The sequence below is a fragment of the Echinops telfairi genome, unplaced genomic scaffold (assembly GCF_000313985.2).
Source record: "Echinops telfairi isolate 266 unplaced genomic scaffold, ASM31398v2 ScPeMD7_7400;HRSCAF=8409, whole genome shotgun sequence".
In the NCBI taxonomy this organism is placed as follows: domain Eukaryota; kingdom Metazoa; phylum Chordata; class Mammalia; order Afrosoricida; family Tenrecidae; genus Echinops; species Echinops telfairi.
In genome coordinates, this window is record NW_022111300.1 from 35,558,127 (window position 1) to 35,575,171 (window position 17,045).

At 57.6% G+C, this 17,045-nt stretch overlaps 1 protein-coding gene across 1 annotated transcript in view; it reads left to right on the forward strand.

Moving 5' to 3' along the window:
• The window catches only part of CTIF (cap binding complex dependent translation initiation factor), a 214,409-nt gene that overhangs the window by 63,734 nt on the left and 133,630 nt on the right, over window positions 1-17,045 (forward strand). Inside the window, exon 5 of the mRNA XM_004703101.2 lies at window positions 8,298-8,374. Within this exon, the coding sequence (XP_004703158.1) occupies window positions 8,298-8,374 (77 nt within the window). The remainder of the gene's footprint in view (window positions 1-8,297; window positions 8,375-17,045) is intronic.

The following is a 17,045-nucleotide window of genomic DNA, read 5'->3' on the forward strand; positions in this document are numbered from 1 at the left end:
TGGGGCTCCAGATGAGGGATTATTGTTTAAAAGGTGTGTCCGCCGGTGCAAAAGAAGTTACGAGAGAAGTTAGAAAGCCCTGCTTCTTCTGAAGCGGCCCACCTTCTCCAACCAGCCGTGTAGCCTTGAGATGCCAGGAATACAGGAGACACTACCTGTTTACGTCTGCTTGGACGTGACCCACACATCCTGCCCACGTGGAGGGAGACCTTGGCGGGAGAACTTCTCGGGACCTCTGAGAAAACACCACCCCAGCAGGAGAAGCGCTCCTTCCGCTCCTGAGGCAGGGGGTGGAGGGGGGGCTGTGCGTGGTATTTTCATGGCCTTTTGATGGCTGTGCACACACGTGATCCCTCTGCATGGCTGGCCTGTCAGCACGTCTCTGAGTTGGGCGGGAAATGGTCTCGGCCGGTGGAACAGCAGCTCACAAGGTCTGGACTTGGCCAGCACCGGGTCAGGCCACCCCACTGGCTCCTCCGCTCAGTAGGCATAGCAGTGGGGGCTGGCGCTTGGCTTTTCTGAGGCAGACCCTTCGTCAGGCCCTCCCTCCAGGTCATCCAGAATTTTCCAGAAATAAGAAAGCTCTTTCCTTGCTTAGCCTTTGGGGAGTGGTAGGAACCTGTTACGGGGTCAGTACAGAAGTGTGTCAAGAGTGAAGGGCCGTGATTCCCAAGATGCCAGGCAGAGTGGATGTCCTGGCATGAGGCGGCAAGAGCACGGTGGGACCGTAGGGTTTTCAGGGCAAAGGCCAGGGTGACTGCCTCCCTGTGTGAGAGCCCCTTGCCCACCCACCCCTCTACCTCTTCAGCCTGAATTAAGTTGCTCAGGGTCTTCCAACAACTTCACTGTTTCCTAATGGAGGCAGAACCGTTTCTCTGGGTCTCCAGCAGTCTGGGAGCCCTGGGGGGACAGTGAGTACTCGTTGGGCTGCTAACCACAAGGTCAGCGGTTTGAACCCCACCAGCCACTGCCCAGGCGAAAGGCTTGGTTCTTTACCCCCATGAAGAGTGAGTCTCAGAAACCCACATGGGCAGTTAGTTCTCTCGACCGCAGGGAGTTTGGTTTGTCGGCAGTCTGGGAGGTCCTCAGCCGAGTGGAGGAAGACCACCCGGTCCTTCTTTAACATGCCCTCCCCCCACCAAAGAGCCTGTGTGCGTGTGAGAGACAGACAGCAGACTAACAAGACAGCCGACAGGATAAAACCAGCCATTGGGGCATCGTGTCCTCCCAGTGGCACCGCGTTGCTGGCTGACATGGGGGAGGTGGGTGACTCAGCCTTTCTTCCAAAGTGCCTCTGGGTGCCCATGAGCTTCCCCCCTTGGGGTCAGCAGCCCCATGAGACAGGGCGGCTGTTCCGAGTCATGTGGAATAGAACTCCCCTGGGTGTGTTCCCACGCCGGGTGACCTTTCAGACGCAGGTCATCGGGCCGTGTTCCAAGGTGCCTCTGGGTGGGTTTGAACCACCAACCTTCCCAGGAGTGGCCAGGTGCTTAAGCATCAGTGTCACCCAGGACTTCTGTGAAACCATTGGGCCTACCTCATTTCTATCAGACGGAGGTCCGGGTTAGTGGTCAGAGGTAAGAGGTCACAGGCACCTTGAGGGTCAAGTAGGTTTGGCTTCAGTAAAGCTGTGGCCTTGAACTCCATGGTGCCTTCCTACACCTGATCGAGGCTGACTGCATGGGAGTCAGGTCCAGCAGCAGCCGGGGGCAGGGAGGGCGGGGGGGCAGTGTGAATGTGGTGCTGTGGCTGCCACAGTCCAGTGAGGAGAACTAGAACAGGGAGAGGTCATGTGGGGCCATCACCCAGAGCACCGCAGGGTCCCTGCAGAGAAAAGCCCTTGCAGGGCAGACTTGGGCAGGCACCTGAGCCAGGCTGGGCCAGCACCAACTCTCTTCTGGACATGGATGGGTGACCTGCCTCCTGGGTTACCAGCACAGCGGGCATGGCTCTGGGCCACCCCTCCTCACCTCTGGGACACAGGGTCTATGGCTGGCCCATGGGCCTGCAGTGGTAGCTGCCTGACACCCCCAGAGTTCCACACCGTAGCCTGCCTTCACTTGGCCACAGGCCATGTGACATCACTGTTGGGAGAAGGGGCCTTGGAATTGGTGGACATGGGCTGACAGGTTGGGTGGCCTTCTAAGCTTTCTCTTCCTCTGTGGAAATGGACTGGTGATCCCCAACCCTGCAACTCACTCACTCCCTCGGCCCGCGATCTGGAGTAACAGGCAACCTTCCCCTCTGGCCTTGCCCACGGTCCCCACCTGCCCCGAGGTTTCGGTCCAGCAAAACAGGCTCTCCTCACTCCTGCCTGCCTTGCACCTTCCTTTCTCCTGTTTGCCTTCAGCACCCTCAATGGGCGGGCTCCATCATGGTCCAAGAGACAGGCGGCCCTGTCCAAGGATGGGATGTGGGATCCAGGGGCTCACCCCCACCAGCCCAGCCTGGGAAACAGGGTCTGTGGGACACTGGGGGTCTGGAGAAGCCGGCATAGCCAGGGGCCAGCAGCCTCCCTCCAGCCTCAAGTCTACCAATTCAGGGTAGCTTTCCTGCCCCCTCCGTGTCCTGGTCCCTTCCGGTGTGCAGGCTGGGGCCGGCCAGGCAGGAGGTGTCCAGAGGCCAGGTGGTCCTCACACGGGCCTGCTCCCTAAGAATTCTTTGCGGTCTTTTCGTCTGGTCTCCTATAGGCACAAGGCACCTGGAAGGCCGAGTCCTGGGGCAGCGCCAGTCTAGGGTGATGCTCCCGGAAGACCCGCCTCCCCCTGGCCCACGCCAGGGTGAACACACCTCAGCCCTCTCATATCTGATGGGGTGAGCTCTGGCCGGTCAAGGTTTATTGAGAGAAGCTTCAGAACCCGCTCACTGCGTGTTTTTGTCTGGTTGGTTTCGTGGTTTAGAATATGCCCAGGAGAGCAAGCCAGGCCAACAGTGTTTGCACGTACTATGTCCTGGCACTGATGTCATTCTTCAAGTTGTCTGACCATCTGAGTCGTTCCTCTACCCGAACATACACCCACTGCCCCCTAAGGTCGCCAGCGGATCCTCCAACTGGCAGCTGTCCGTAAGAGAGTTCCTCCAAGGGCATTCGGTCAGGGCAGACCTTGTTCACTCGTGGCTTTAAGAAGACCTCAGGGGCTATTTTTGATGAAAGATCTCGGGATGGTCTCAAGGCAATGGTTTCTGGGCTTCATCCAGTCTTTGTGGCTCCAGGAAGCCTGGACTCCAGGAGACTTTTAGATTCTGTTCTGCAGTTTCCCCCTTCTGATCCAGATTTTCCTGTGGAATCTTTGATCACATTGCACCATAATGGGGTGGGGGTGGGGAGGAGCTCCCAGCTGGTCATGGAAGTGATGGGCCACGCACACGCATTCCACGGTGCTGCTGGTTGGTGCATTCGAGTCAGTCCCTACTCATAGTGGCCCTTTGGGCAACAGAACAAAATGTGGCCCAGTGTTTCCTTCCACATCGTCTTCCTATGCCTGACTCTCCTTCGTTCATGCCTCCAGGGAAGTAGCAACCTTCGCTGTGCCTTGGCTGGCCGCTGGCAAGCTTTCAAAGCCCCCAGGCATGACACAACGAACTCAAAAGTAGAACGAGAGATTCTGTTCAGCCAATTCCCTGGCTGTCCCCTGAAACCGTGGCCCGGACCCGAGAAGCCACAGAACCACAGAACCAAACCCCACAAGGGCTTGTTGGGTTGTCCACAAGCAGCCTCCGCCTTGCTGCTGTGGTGGCTGCGGGTCCTTTTGTGAGCGTGGCCACCCCCCAACTGCCAGTTCAACTTTACGCAGGGGTGCAACTCACTGACAGTTATAAGCATTGGCGGTGCAACCTCACCCTTAATCAAGGGAATGTTCCCATCACCATTACCTGCCCCCCTGTCCACTGGGATCTGGAAGAACAAGTCAGATACAGGACGTTTTCACACTGGAGAGAAGCGGCCTCTTGAAGGAGCTTGGAGAGACCTCAGGTGTCTGCCTCCTCCTGCCCCCTCCCTGCCAGGAAGCTCCTGAGGCTCCTACTCAGTAAACACAGGAGGTGGAGCATGATGAGGTGGGCGGAGGGGTGTCCCCTCACTGAGGGGGCAGCGGGTTCTTTAAGGGCTAGGAGGACAGTTGCATCGATACCCTCAGCCTTCCAGGAAGCAGAATGAAAAGGCTGTGGTTCAGCTTCTCCCCCTGGAAGCCCTGGGGTCACCTGAGCCCGAGGACTGGGATTTAATGAGGGGGGTGTGGGAAGTACCTGGGGCTGTGTGTACCACCTGTCCCCGACCACCAGCTTGGGTTTGAAGAACAAATGGCAAACTGCAGGGGCCCCTCATTGAAGCTTATGGAATACAAGTGTAAGGGACGATGGAGTGAAAAGATAATGGGGTTTCCCTATGTTTGCAGCCCCCTCGTACAGGTTTGGGGTGCCTCAGAGAATCCCATGTGAAGTGTGCCAGGGGAGCGTGCAGCCTTATGCACGCACTCGCCAAGATGCCAGAATGAGATGGGCACCAGGTGGCCTCATGGGTAGGGTCAGTCCTCCATAAGCCTGGCCTGGATTGGTCCTGGGTAGGAGTGTGGGAACTCAGAAGATGCAGCGTGTGCTCTGTCACCCCTTCTAGCTGTCTTGTCACTTCCTATGGGGCTCTGCCAGCCTCGGGTCAAAGCAGCACAGGGCAGAACTTCCCCATCCTTTCCCAGTGCCCCAGGCCACATACTAGTTCTGTCATCCTGGCCTGGGTCCCCACACGGTCTCTGCAAACCTCCTTCTCCTGGCTTCCTCTCTCAGACCAGATTGGGGCTCTGTGAGGGCAGGGGGTACAGACACCTTGCTTGCCCTGGCACCTTCAGACCCTTGGGCCAGGGGCCAGCATCCTGGGGAGGGTGATGGATTAGTGGTGGTGATGAGGACAATGACGTTACTGAAGACGACACCAATACCAGAGATGCTTATTGAGGGGATACTGAGTGCTGGGTACTAAGGACACTGTAAGACTGGTAGTGTTAGCTCCATGTTACAGCAGTGAAAACTGAGGCACGTAGAGGTTTAGGTCATTTTCCCAAAATCACACAGCCACTAAGAGTCAGGATTTGAATATTTGTAGTCTAACTCTAGAGCCCACTTTGTGTTTATTATGCACATACACACATACATACATATTAACATGTGGTATAGATGGGTGAATGCATGTTGATAGGGGGTGGACAATATATGGGTGGACAGGTGGGTATGTGGGTAGATGTGTGGATGGATGGCTGACTGGATAGATGAGGAATGGGTTTGTAGATAGTTGTGTAGGTGGATAAGTGGATGAATGGATGATGAATGGGCATGTGGATGGATAGATGGGTGCAGGAGTAGGTGTATGGTTGGATGGATGAGTATCTGGATAGATAGACAGGTGGATGGATGGATGGATGGATGGATGGATGGATGGATGGATGGATGGATGGATGGATGGATGGATAGATATGTGGGTGGATAATTGGGTGTGTGGATGGGTGTGTGACTACATGGATGGATGAATGGATATGTGGGTGTGTAGTTGGATGGAGATCAAAAGACATGTTACATTGAGTAAAACTGCTGCACAAGACCTTTTTAGAGTGTTGAAAAGCAAGGATGTTAATTTGAGAACTAAGGTGTGCCAGACCCAAGCCTGGTCTTTTCAAACTGCATCATGTGCATATGAAAGTTGGATTCTGAATAAGGAAAACCAAGGAAGAATCCATGTGTTTACATTGTGGTGCTGGCAAAGAATATTGAAAGTACCATGACTTCCAAAAGGCCAAACAGGTGTGTCTTGGATGAAGTACAGCCAGAATGCACCTTCGAGGCCAGGATGGCAAGACTTTGTCTTAAATAATTTGGACACATTGTCAAGAGAGGCCAGCCCCTGGAGGACATGATGCTCGGTGAAGTAGAGCCGCAGCCTCGACAAGATGGACACACCGTGGCTACAACCATGGGCTCAAGCACAGGCACCATTGTCAGAAGGTTCAGGAGCAGTGACATCTCCTTCTGTCGTGTTACGGTTGAAACTGACTCAGTGACACCCAACAACAACAGATGGATGGATATTGTCTGTGAATGGCTAGATGGTTGGGGGTGGTGAATGGATGGATGGGTATGTGAATGGATAGATGGTTGGAGGGGGGGGTGAATGGATGGATGGGTATGTGAATGGATTTAAGGGTGTATGGATCCATGCATGGGTGTGTAGATGGATGGGCATGTGGATAGATGGTTCTATGGATAGATGGTTGTGTGGATGAATGGGTGGATACGTGGATGGATGGATGGATGGATGGATGAATGGATGATGAATGGGCATGTGGATGGATGGATGGATGGATGGATGAATGGATGGATGGATGGATGGGCATGAAAATAGATAAATGGGTGTGTGAATGGATGGGTGGATGGAAGGACAGGCGGACAGATGGATGGATGTGGGGATAGATAAATGGGTATGTGGATAGATGGATGGATGGAAGGGAGGCAGACAGGAGAGCAGTGCCACTCTTCACCAGCCATTGGAACCCCCCTGAGTCTCAGTAGAAAGCTGGTATTCCGTGCACCTGTCCCAAGGTGAGTTTCCTATTGCTGCTGCAGAGTCCTGGGAAGGAGCCCAGGACTCTGAGGACTGGATGCAAGCAGCTAGACCCTTTAGCCTCCTGGGATCCTGGAACACTGAGTTTGAGGGAACAGCTCCCTCTGCCCAACCTCAGAGCTGAGATCCGGCTCCCAGGCCCCTCTGCTTCCTGTTCATTGTCTGCTTGGAAAACACCCATTGCATTCTTGAAGTGACCAGGAGGGCGGGCGGGTGGAGTGGAAGGGAGCCTGGTCAGGGTGGGGCGAGGGGAAATGAGAGGGGAAGACTTGGTGTTTTTCCTTGTTTGTGTTCATATTAAAGAAAGAAAATAATGTCCTTTGAAAACCCCGTGGAACAAAGCACATCCGAGGGCCCCGGGGCCATTGTGGCTGCAGGGAACCTGGGATTCATTCATGCTCTTTTGGACAGCATCTGGGAGCGGGGACGGGCTGATAATCAAAGAGCGAGCCTGGGAAGCCAGCACACAGTGTAGTTTTCTGCCTTTGACCAAGGTCAGCCACCACTTCTCTCTTGTGCTGTGTTCGCGGGAAGTATCGGCATGTTCCTTCTCTGGCAGGTTCCTTCATATACAGGTTCTACCTTTTGTAGGTTTAACATAAAGTTCAGAATGTCTCTCCCTCCCTGGACTCAACAAGAGTTGAAGCCCAGTCCCCACAGATACAGGGTCCTTGTGTCCTCCTGAACCTGTCATCGGCCCACTGTCCCCCGGGAAACTCCAAGGCAGGCCAGTTTGGGCAGAGCCAGGACTTCCGTGCCCACTGTCCTCCCCTCTTTGAGGGGCTGGGATGCCCATGCAAAAGCAGTTCCAGAAGGCTACACATGCCCGTGCCAGCCCCTAACTTATGTGTGGCCACTCTGCCACAGTCTCTCTTTCTTCAAGTGTGGCGTTGGGTCACACCACCCGTGAGCAGGCAGGGCCCTTGTGACCTCTCTCTCATCCTGAGCACAGCCAGGCCTCACTGACCCCTGGGGTGGGGGTCAGACTCAGGCTGTGGGCTCTGCCATGGGGCCTATACTTGGTGTTGCACGCCCCCACCAGATCACCCCCTCCTCCCAGGCCCTTGTTTCTTGGGTGGGGCTGGCCTTCCCCCCACACCTAGTGGGTCTCCTCTCATGCCTCCCCAGGCTGCTCACGACAAAACAGACTTTGGGTGGAGGTCCACTGTGAGGGCAGGGTCAAGACACTAAGGAAGAGGAGGTGCTAAGAACTCCCAGGTGGCTGATAACCCAAAGTCAGGAGGCTGCAACCACCCAGAGGCCCCTCAGACGACTGCCCTGGTGATGGACCCCAAACTCAGCCGCTGGCACTGAGAGTGCCCAGTCTGCTGTGAGAAGGCAGAATGAACAACCTATTTTATCAGGAAACTTGAGAGTTGGCTAAGTCCTTGTCCTCTGTCCTACACGCCGTGAGCACCCCCCACCCCCACCCCTGCACCGTCCCAGCTCCGTTGCAGATTCTCAGCAGGTCCTGAAAGCCAGTGCACACGCCTCTGTGATTTGAAGGCTTAGTCCTTTTGTCCCTACCGATGTCTAAACCTGGAGTCTCAGCACCGTCTCCGTGTGTGTGTGTGTGTGTGTGTGTGTGTGTGTGTGTGTCATTCGCTGGACCCCCGAAACCTGCACGTTCCGACCCTGAAGTCCTTTGCTCCCATCACAAGTCACCGATGCCCTTCCTGTCCCCCACCCACAGGGCTACCACCCGACACCACACGAAGCCGAGATCGCGCACACCAAGAAGCTGTTCCGGAGGCGCAGAAACGACCGGAGGTAGGAGGCGCTCTGTCAAGAGAGCAGCATTTCTTTCTTTCGGCCAGCCGGCCAGCTGTTGCTATGCCCCTTCCAGGCTGTTTGCTTTTCCCATTGCCAGATGGCAGCAGTGAGGTGAGCTGGGGGCTGGGGGTTGGGGCTCGGTGAGAGGGTCCACTGTAGCCCCTTCAGGAGCCCAGCCGGGGGTGTCCCATCCTTGTGTCCCCTCCTGGAGTATGATACGGAGTTTGCTCTTCTCACTGATCTTGCAGCAACAGCCTTGGGGACAAGGGGGGAGAGGTGGGAGGCCCCTAGAGCTCACAGTTCTAAGGGTCTGGCTTCCCGTCCCTTGACCCCAGTCACAGCCTGGTGTGCACCATCGAGGCTGCAGCAGGAAATCCACAGTCCCGGGTGCTGAGTGTGAGTCCCCCGTAGGGGACAGAGTGGAGCTGCCCCAGGGGGGTTCTGAGGAGCTGAGCGGGCTGCCTGTTGGCTGATAGCCAACCCCCTGCAGGAGGAAGATGAGGCTGTCTGCTCCGGTAAAGACTTGCAGCCTCGGAAGCCTGAGGGGGCAGACCTCCTTAGGGTTACTTACCGTGGGAACCATGACTCCGGTTTGGTTTAGGTGAACTCTGTATGGACGTCAATAGCCACATCTTTCTCCCACGTGACACACACGGTTGTTCCCAGAGGCCCAGAGAGCCTGCTTTAAGCTATGTAAGCCAAGAACGCGCTCTCCCGCCAAGTACAGACACCTGTGAGCAGGCGCCCTGGCGGCATAGCGGGCTACATGTTGGGCTGCTAGCCACAAAGTCAGCAGTTCTAACTCGGCATCTGCACCACAGGAAGAAAGCGAGGCTCGAGGCTCCCATAAAGACTTAGCCTCAGACCCCCCTGGACAGTTCTAGCTCCTCTGTCCTACAGGCTCGCCGTGAGTCTGAGTCCACTCAGTGGCAGTGAGTTAGGTTTTGGGTTTGTTTGGATTTGGTGAGCCCTGAATTGGAACAAGCCACTGAAAAAGGTCGTACTAGAAACGTGTGCATGGATGTCTTTTTAAAGATGGATTCCTCTTCTGATCTGCTCTGGTTCGTGAGGTGTCCTTGAAGGGACGCAGGCCAGACCCTGAGCCAGCCGTACTGGTCGTCTTTGACCATTTGTGCACCATGAGGGCTGGAGGGCTTTAGGGAATGTTTCCTTTGCTTCCACGTGTATGCATTATTTCTGGATGAAAACAAATAAACAAAAACCCCCAACTCACTGCCATTGAATCAACTCCGACTCCTCCTGACCCTACAGTGGCACTGCCCCTCTGAGCTTCAGAGGGCGTAGCTCTATACGGGAGAAGAAAGCCTCATCTCTCTCCTGAGGGGCAGCTGGTAGCTTCGATCTGCTGGCCTGTGGTTTGCAGCCCAGGGCTTACCCACGACTCCACCGGGGCTCCCAAATGAAAGGACAAAGAAAGGCCCTGCCCCAGCCGTGGGTTTTTGCCCTAGGGGGGTTGTTTCTCAGGCCAGGAGTCAGCAAACTGTGGTTTGGGAGGTGCACGAAGCTCTGTGGGTCCCTATCTGCGGCTCTGAAGTGGAACCGGAAAATGTGGAGGGTGTTATTCCGATTCCACTGGTTTGTGAAAGCACACGTGTGGCTCTCGAGCCATTTCTAAATTGTTGGGAGGGACAGGACCGGCTCTTTCGTCTCAAAGGGTTGCCGGCCCATCCTAGAGGAAGGTGACGGACGGCTGGTGGTTTTCCCTCCGTGGACAGAGAATGCCCTCACAGAGCTGAGGTCGGCCTTTGCCCAGGCTCCCCGAGGCTAAGGCTTGGCCTGAGCAAGGTCCCCCAGCTGCCCCTCTGCACACCGGCCCCAGCTGGAGCGTGCCAATTGTTGGAGGCCCCAATTCTGGGGGTGGGTGAGGACTGGACACCCTTGTGATGGACAGGGGCCTCGGTGGGCCTGAGCACTTGCGCTGGGCAGTGAAGGCGCCACCTGGTGGGAAGGAGGCGATCGGCCCCCTGGCGCTGTGTGTGGCTGCTGCAGAAGCAGAGCTGGGCCTGGCCAGGGCTGGCCTGCGTGGGTTTGTGGCGTTGTATGCGTGTCCCTTTTGCTGTGGGACATCCGTCCTTGGCTCACTGCTCTCTGGTTCTTGGCAGAGGGAAGAAACCCGGGCACTGCCCACAGGGGATGGTAAGGTGGCAGGGACTGGGGAGGTGTTGGGCCTGGTACTTCCCACCCTCGTGCCCTGTGTCCCCAAGGGGAGAGGATGCCTACGGGACCCAGCAATGGCAGGCGGCTGCCCAGCGGCCAGTCCACCCACATGTCCGGTGCTGGATCATGTGCCTCGCTCAGCAGGAGTCCCCTCAGCACGGGGACAGTGCCAGGCCTCCGGAAAGCAGCAGCATCGCTCAGGAGGATGGGAGGAGGCGCGACACTCGGGTTGGAAAGCCGGGCTTCCGCCGAGCCCTGCCGGTGCTCGCTGCCGGCGCAGGTCAGTGCGGCTCGCGGAGGATGTGGGCCTGGGCCGGGGTCCAACGCCAGGCAATAAAGATGATTAAAGAGTTGGAAACGATGTCCTGTGAGGAAGGCAGGGGCCAGGGGAGAAGGGGCTGCTGGGAAAGAACAGGAATGCTGCCTCTCGGGAACGCCGGGACAGGAGGCTGCTGCCCTGCCTGCGTTCAGGGGCTCAGAGCAGAGGAACCAAGCTCAATGGTAGCACCGAAAAACAAGACCTTCAGGGCTCGGACCTTCAGAAGTCGCAGTCTGACCCTCCGGGTGACTGCAGGGCTAGTCCTGAGCGCCTCCCACAGCTCGGCAATACATGGTGATGCCGGGAGGCCGCAGGGCCCCTGCCACAGGGTTTCCACAGAAGGCCATGAATTCCAAAAAGCATTCGTTTCTTTTTGTGTGTGCTTGTGGGAAAGATGCAAAACACAGACCCGTTCTGCAGTGTCTCCCTGTGCCAGGGCGTGCCATGGCCACGTTCCTCAAACTGGGCGGCCATGTTCACCCTCCTCCTCTCGCTGACCCCCAAGGCCCTCTCACCCCTTTCCCATCACTCTTGTCAACTTGATCCCACACGAGACAGCAGCAACGACACTGCCAGTCACTTCTGACTCACCTCGACCTACGGAGCGTTTCCCAGGCTGTCCATCTCTATGGGAACAGACAGCCTCTTCTTTCTCCCAAGGAGCAGCTGGGGGGATTGAACCACCAACTTCAAGGTTAGCCATCGGATACTCATCCGGCAGCACCACCAGAATGCCTATAGATCACCCTTTAAGGCAGCCCTAGAGTTTGCGAGCTGAGTCATCTGGGAGCAGGAAGTCGTGGCCAGGGATCTTCCTTCAGGACAAGATGGGGGCTGACATTGGGGTGGAGAGTGGGGGCGGCCCGGCTCAGCGAGCTCCTAATGGAGTATTTTCACCTCTTCCCCTGAGAGCTCCTGGGCCATCCTCTGCTGTTTTCTGCGTTCAGAGGACACCTGTCCCACCAGGTCCCTTGGGTCTCACCCTGGAAGCTGGGCACAACTGGATAGCGCCCAGAGTGCTGGTACTGACAAGGCCTCAGGGAGGCGAGCATCATTTGCCCTTGACTCGCCAAAAGGTTGGTGGTTTGAAACCGGGGCCTGGGAATCTGCTCCCATAGCGACCCCAAACACTCCCCACCACCGAGTCTGTTGCAGTGCACAGCGACCCAATAGGACAGGGCAGAACTGCCCCTGTGGGCTTCCCAGACGGTAACTCTTTACGGGAACAGGGCGCCTCCTCTTTCTCCCTCCGAGAGGATGGCAGTTTCCAACTGCTAGCCCCGTGGGTAGCAGTTAAACACATAACCGCCAGGGCTCCTTCTCACAGAATTCTTCATCCCCGCCCTCCTCCTCTCACCCAGGGCCCTGCAGCAAAGCCCCCTACACTGTCATGGGTCCGGAATGCACCTTTTGGGAGGCGGGAGCTGCGTGAGCCCAGAGAGACCCCAGGCAGACTTGAGATGCGCGGGGAGGGCGTTTGGATGGAGAAAGCCAAGTGGGGGCGGCAGGGAAGCAGGTGCTGAGCCCAGGGATTCCCCGCCCTCCCCACAAGTCGCCCCACACAGTTCCCTAGAGACAGAGACAGATGGGTAGAGCCCACGGCTGCCGCCTTCCCCGGCAGAACTACCCAGAAGGGAACACTGGATTGGATCGACTGCTCCTCGTAGCCCAGCCCCAGACCCTCCTGCTCCAAGACCGCCTCTCCCCCATGAGCTTGGGGCTGCCCTGGGGCCACAGGAGGGCCACCACACAGACACCGGGTGGCCAGGGAAGCGGGAGAGCCCTCCTCATTAATTTGTTTCATTAAGGGAGGTCTCAGAACAGTTCGTTTACTCCATGTGCAAAGCGTATTTGAAGGAAGAAGCAAAGAATGCCGGGCTGTCCCCAGGCATGTCAGATGGCCCCGAGGGATGAGCCAGGCAGAGGACCTTGAGGGTCAAACCCTTCCCCAGCACCAGGTGGTCCTCAGTTGGGCCACATACTGGATGTTGTAAGGAGGGGTCAGAGCCTCAAGCAGCTCTCTCAGCCAGGGTTCTACGCGCTGACCTTGACTGCAGCTTGGTGTCCTTGGACTGCAGAACCAATCACAAGTCCTGCCCCCCACCCCACCTCTGCCCCCAAAGACCCACGGTCTCACTGGGTGCCAGGCCCGTCCATATGGGCAAGGTCAGTGCCAGCCACCAGATTGCTCTGGCCGGCTCTGGGGCATCTCACCAAGGACCCCTGCTGCTAGACGACTGCACACCTTTGGAGTGAGTGTCAGATGTGTCTCATTCTAAGCGTCTCACGGGCAGGTGGGGCAGGGCGGGTGGCAAGCTGCCGCAAAGACACTTGGCTGCGTCCTTGCATCCTAGCATCTTTGGGGTCCCCTAGAGGATCAGGCCAGTGACGCTGGCTCTGCTCCCACTTGGAACTATTTTCCAGGTTTGGGGACACTGGATACCTAGCACAGGTAGGCTGGTAACCCACAGCCATAGAGTTCTGATTCATAGTGGCCCAAGATGGTGTTTCGGGAGACGAGTGCCTCAGCCTTCTCCCTGAGTGGCTCTTGGGTTTTAACCACCGACCTTGCAGGCAGCAGTCCGGCGCTTACCCAGCAGCACCATCAGGCCTCTCATGCGTAGGTAGAAGCTCAACTCACTGCCATTGAGTCGATCCCGACTCACAGAGACCCTACAGGACAGGCTAGAAGTGTCCCTGTGATCTCCTGAGGCTGTAACTGTTTGTGGGAGTAGAAAACCGTGTCTTTCTCCCAAGGAGTGGCTGGTGGTTTGGAACTGCTGACCTCTCGGATCACAGCCTAACGCATAACTACTATGCCACCAGGGCTCCTAGGTAGGTAAAGTCGGTCCCAACTCATTTGGGCCCTCTAAGGGCCAATCAGGACTGTGCCGCAGGGACCCTGAGGCTGTTAAATCTGTAAGGCAACAGGCTGCCTCCTCTTTTTCCTGTGAGACAGCTGATGGATTTGAACCTCTGTGCTTTCAGTTAGCAGCTCAGTGCTTATTCCACTGCACCCCGGGGCTCTCTGGCAGAGCCGGGACCGAGGAGCACTAGGGAATCCACTAGGCGAATTAACAAGGAACCCATAACGACAGGCTCACACCGACCGACCAAGCGCCGTGGGGATGGCATGATACTGGGCAGCATCTCACGATGCCTCTCACCAGGGCACCATGACTCACAGCCAACTCAGGCAGCTAAGCACACAGCATCTCACTGTGGTCGCCACCGCTCGACCTGCCCTCCAGCCTTCCTCGGGCACAGCCAGAGCTGTTGGTGGCGTGTCCTAAGCAGGATCACCCCACGCTGCAGACAGGCAGAGGACTCAGCCCTGGGCTTCGAGCCATGGGCTCCTGCATCCCCCGCTGTGAGATGCCGGAGCCCGAGGACCGAGCGTGGCAGCATTCCTGGCCTCGGTGGTGGGTTTGCAGGGGCGGGGGCGGGGGGAGCAGTGGAGGCTGGGAGACACACCCTGCGCACGGCCGCCATCCTGGGTGTCACCCTCTCTGAAGCCTCACAGACGCTCAGCCCTGCCGGGCCTGTCATTGTCAGCTGTCACCAGGAGCCCCGGGGAGAGCGAGACAGATCCGCGCTCACACTGCCCCCGGTTTGTCTCCGTATCCTAGCAAGGAAATTGCCCTCATTAAGTCCCTGCTAAAGATAGATGGGAAAATAGGACAGGCGAACCCCCACCTGGCAGGCAGCCCTGTCAGATTCGAAGTGGAATGAGTCAGATTGGGAATATTTTTAGGCTCCCTCTCCTCCTCCCCAACGCCCACCCCCAGCGTCTCTCTCTCAGGAAGATGAGCGCGCGTCTTCAAGCCAGATGTCCAAGTCCAAGTGGAGCCAGGCGACTGGGGAGCTCAAAGCAGCCTCTGGCCCCAGGGAAGGGCTCCATGGCCCAGAGGAGGCCCCCTGGCCGAGCACCCGCCCCCAGCAGCCTGGGCAGAGCAAGCTGCTTCGACCCCCACCCCACCCGAGGGCTGGCCCTGAGTGGTACCCCCAGCCCTTGGTCCTTTCTCCTTACCTGCTTTGGGCACTCTCTCCTCTCCTTGCCCTGGGCACCTTCTTCCCTGCCCTGAGAGCTCGCTGCTGTCCTACACACTGCCCCCTGCCCTTCATACCCTCTTGTGCTCCTGTCATGGGCTCCCTCTTCTGCCCTCCCCCCCCCCCCCCCCCCCCGGTCTGGGACAACCCTAGCGATTAGCCACCCCAGAGACCAACCCCCCTACCTCCTACCTCCCTGGTTACTTAGTCTTCCTCAAGGGGCTTGTTGAAATGTTGGGCTTTGGGAGATTGGCTCACAAAGGCTAAGCCCCTGGCCTTTCACCCCTGTCTCTAGCAGGCAAGGACTAGGCAGTGCTGAGGTCCCTAAGGATAAGCTCCTGGGACCCAGTCACCCAGCCGTCCCTGGGGCCACTGCTGTAGCGGGCAGCCCAGACCCTGGGTCAGACAGGCCCACTTGGCCTCAGGTCAGCCCACCCCTCACCAGCAGGGGCATCTTGGGTAGCCAGGTGAGAGCTTCCTGTACCCGTTCCTCTTCTTGTTCCCGAGGGTGCTGGGGCTCAGCCAGCTGGACGCTGGTGGTGGCCGGTGTGGAAGGTGTCCAACCTGGTACTGGCTTTGAGAACAGGCTCCGGCCCCCTCTGACCCCGCTTCTCCCTTGCTCGTCTCTCTGATGTCCTCTGCCCTGGGCAGCATGCAGGGAGAGAAGATTCTGGACATATGGACTTGGGGTGCTTATCCTCATGGCCTGAGCGCTCCCCCGCCCCATAGGAGCTATTGAATGGTGTTCCGCTGTGGAGCACCTGCGGCCAGCGGTAGAAAGCAAGCACTCTCCAGCAGGCGAGCGGAGAAAGAACACATGTCTGTGCACACGATGGAATCGCCCTTGGCCACAAAGAGAAGAGTACTGGCGCTGGCGCAGGCCCAGCAGGGAGGGCCTGAGTGCTAGAAGCCCGTCCCCTGGACGGGTGCTATAGGACCCCACGTATAGGAAGCACCCAGAAGAGGCTGAGTCGGAGAGACCAGAGCTTGTTGACAGCTGCCAGGGGTGGAGAGGGGGGAGGCGGGGAGGACAATTATTCAGGGCCAGCTGAGGTTCCGCGTGGGGGGACCGGAAGCCTTGTGAAGGGGCACCTGCAGTAGGGTGAGGGCCATTAGTGTCACTGCGTGGGGACACCGGGGTGGAGCGTGGCGGCAGGTGTGGGCAAGATGGGAAAGAAGATGAGAAAATGGTAAAAATGGTGTTTTTCCCCTATGCGATAATAAAAAATGAATAAATAAATAAAAGGAGGTAGGATTGAAGACGGGACAAGAGGCCTCCTGAGGGCTATTCTGTCCTTTCAGTGCGTGCGGTGTGAGACTGGGGGGCAGTGGGGAGGGAGGCTCCCGGGGCCTTTCGTCCTGGACCCACAGGCCAACCAGGCCCATCCTTGGCTCCACTCGGTGTGACATGCACCCAGAGAGTGTGCTCCGTGTTCAAGGCCACGTTCCTCGCGCTTCATAAACACTTGCCCCGACAGCCTTCGCAACACCCCTCGGGCGAGGGTCACAGGTCGTTCCTGGCCCACAGATGCGGAGAGTAACTGGCACAGAGAAGAGAAGGCAGTTGGCCCAGCAGGGGGCCCGAGAGGCAGCACATCCCTGTCTGCTGGCGCAGACGGATCCTCTCTCTGGCCTCCTCCTCCTCTGCTGTCTGCTGGTCCCCGCCTCCTCCTGCCCACACTCTCTGATGGCCGGGGCTGCCCTGCTTCATGGGAGATGGTCTGCCTCACAGTGACCCCAAGTATGAGCGTGTGAAACACCGCCGGTGACCCTCTGCACCCTCACAGCCTCGGACTGTGCCCGAGCCCCTTGTCACGGCCGCTGTGACAGCCCATCTCCCGGAGGCCCTTCCTCTCCTTCGCTGGCCCTTGACCGTACCCAGCATGGTCTCCTTTTCCAACAGGACAGGCCCCCCGAGACCCTGTCCACACTAGAAGAGCTGCAGACTGGCCGTCCTTGCCCCTGAGGAACGTTCTAGCTTCCTCAAAGACAGATGTGCTTATTCTCCCGGAAGCCTGTGGGGTCGTCAGGCAGCTCGACCAACACTGTAATTCAAAGGCATCGAGTCCTCTTCTCCCCTCTCCCTGATTCGAGGTCCAGCTTGTGTGCGTATGCATGTGA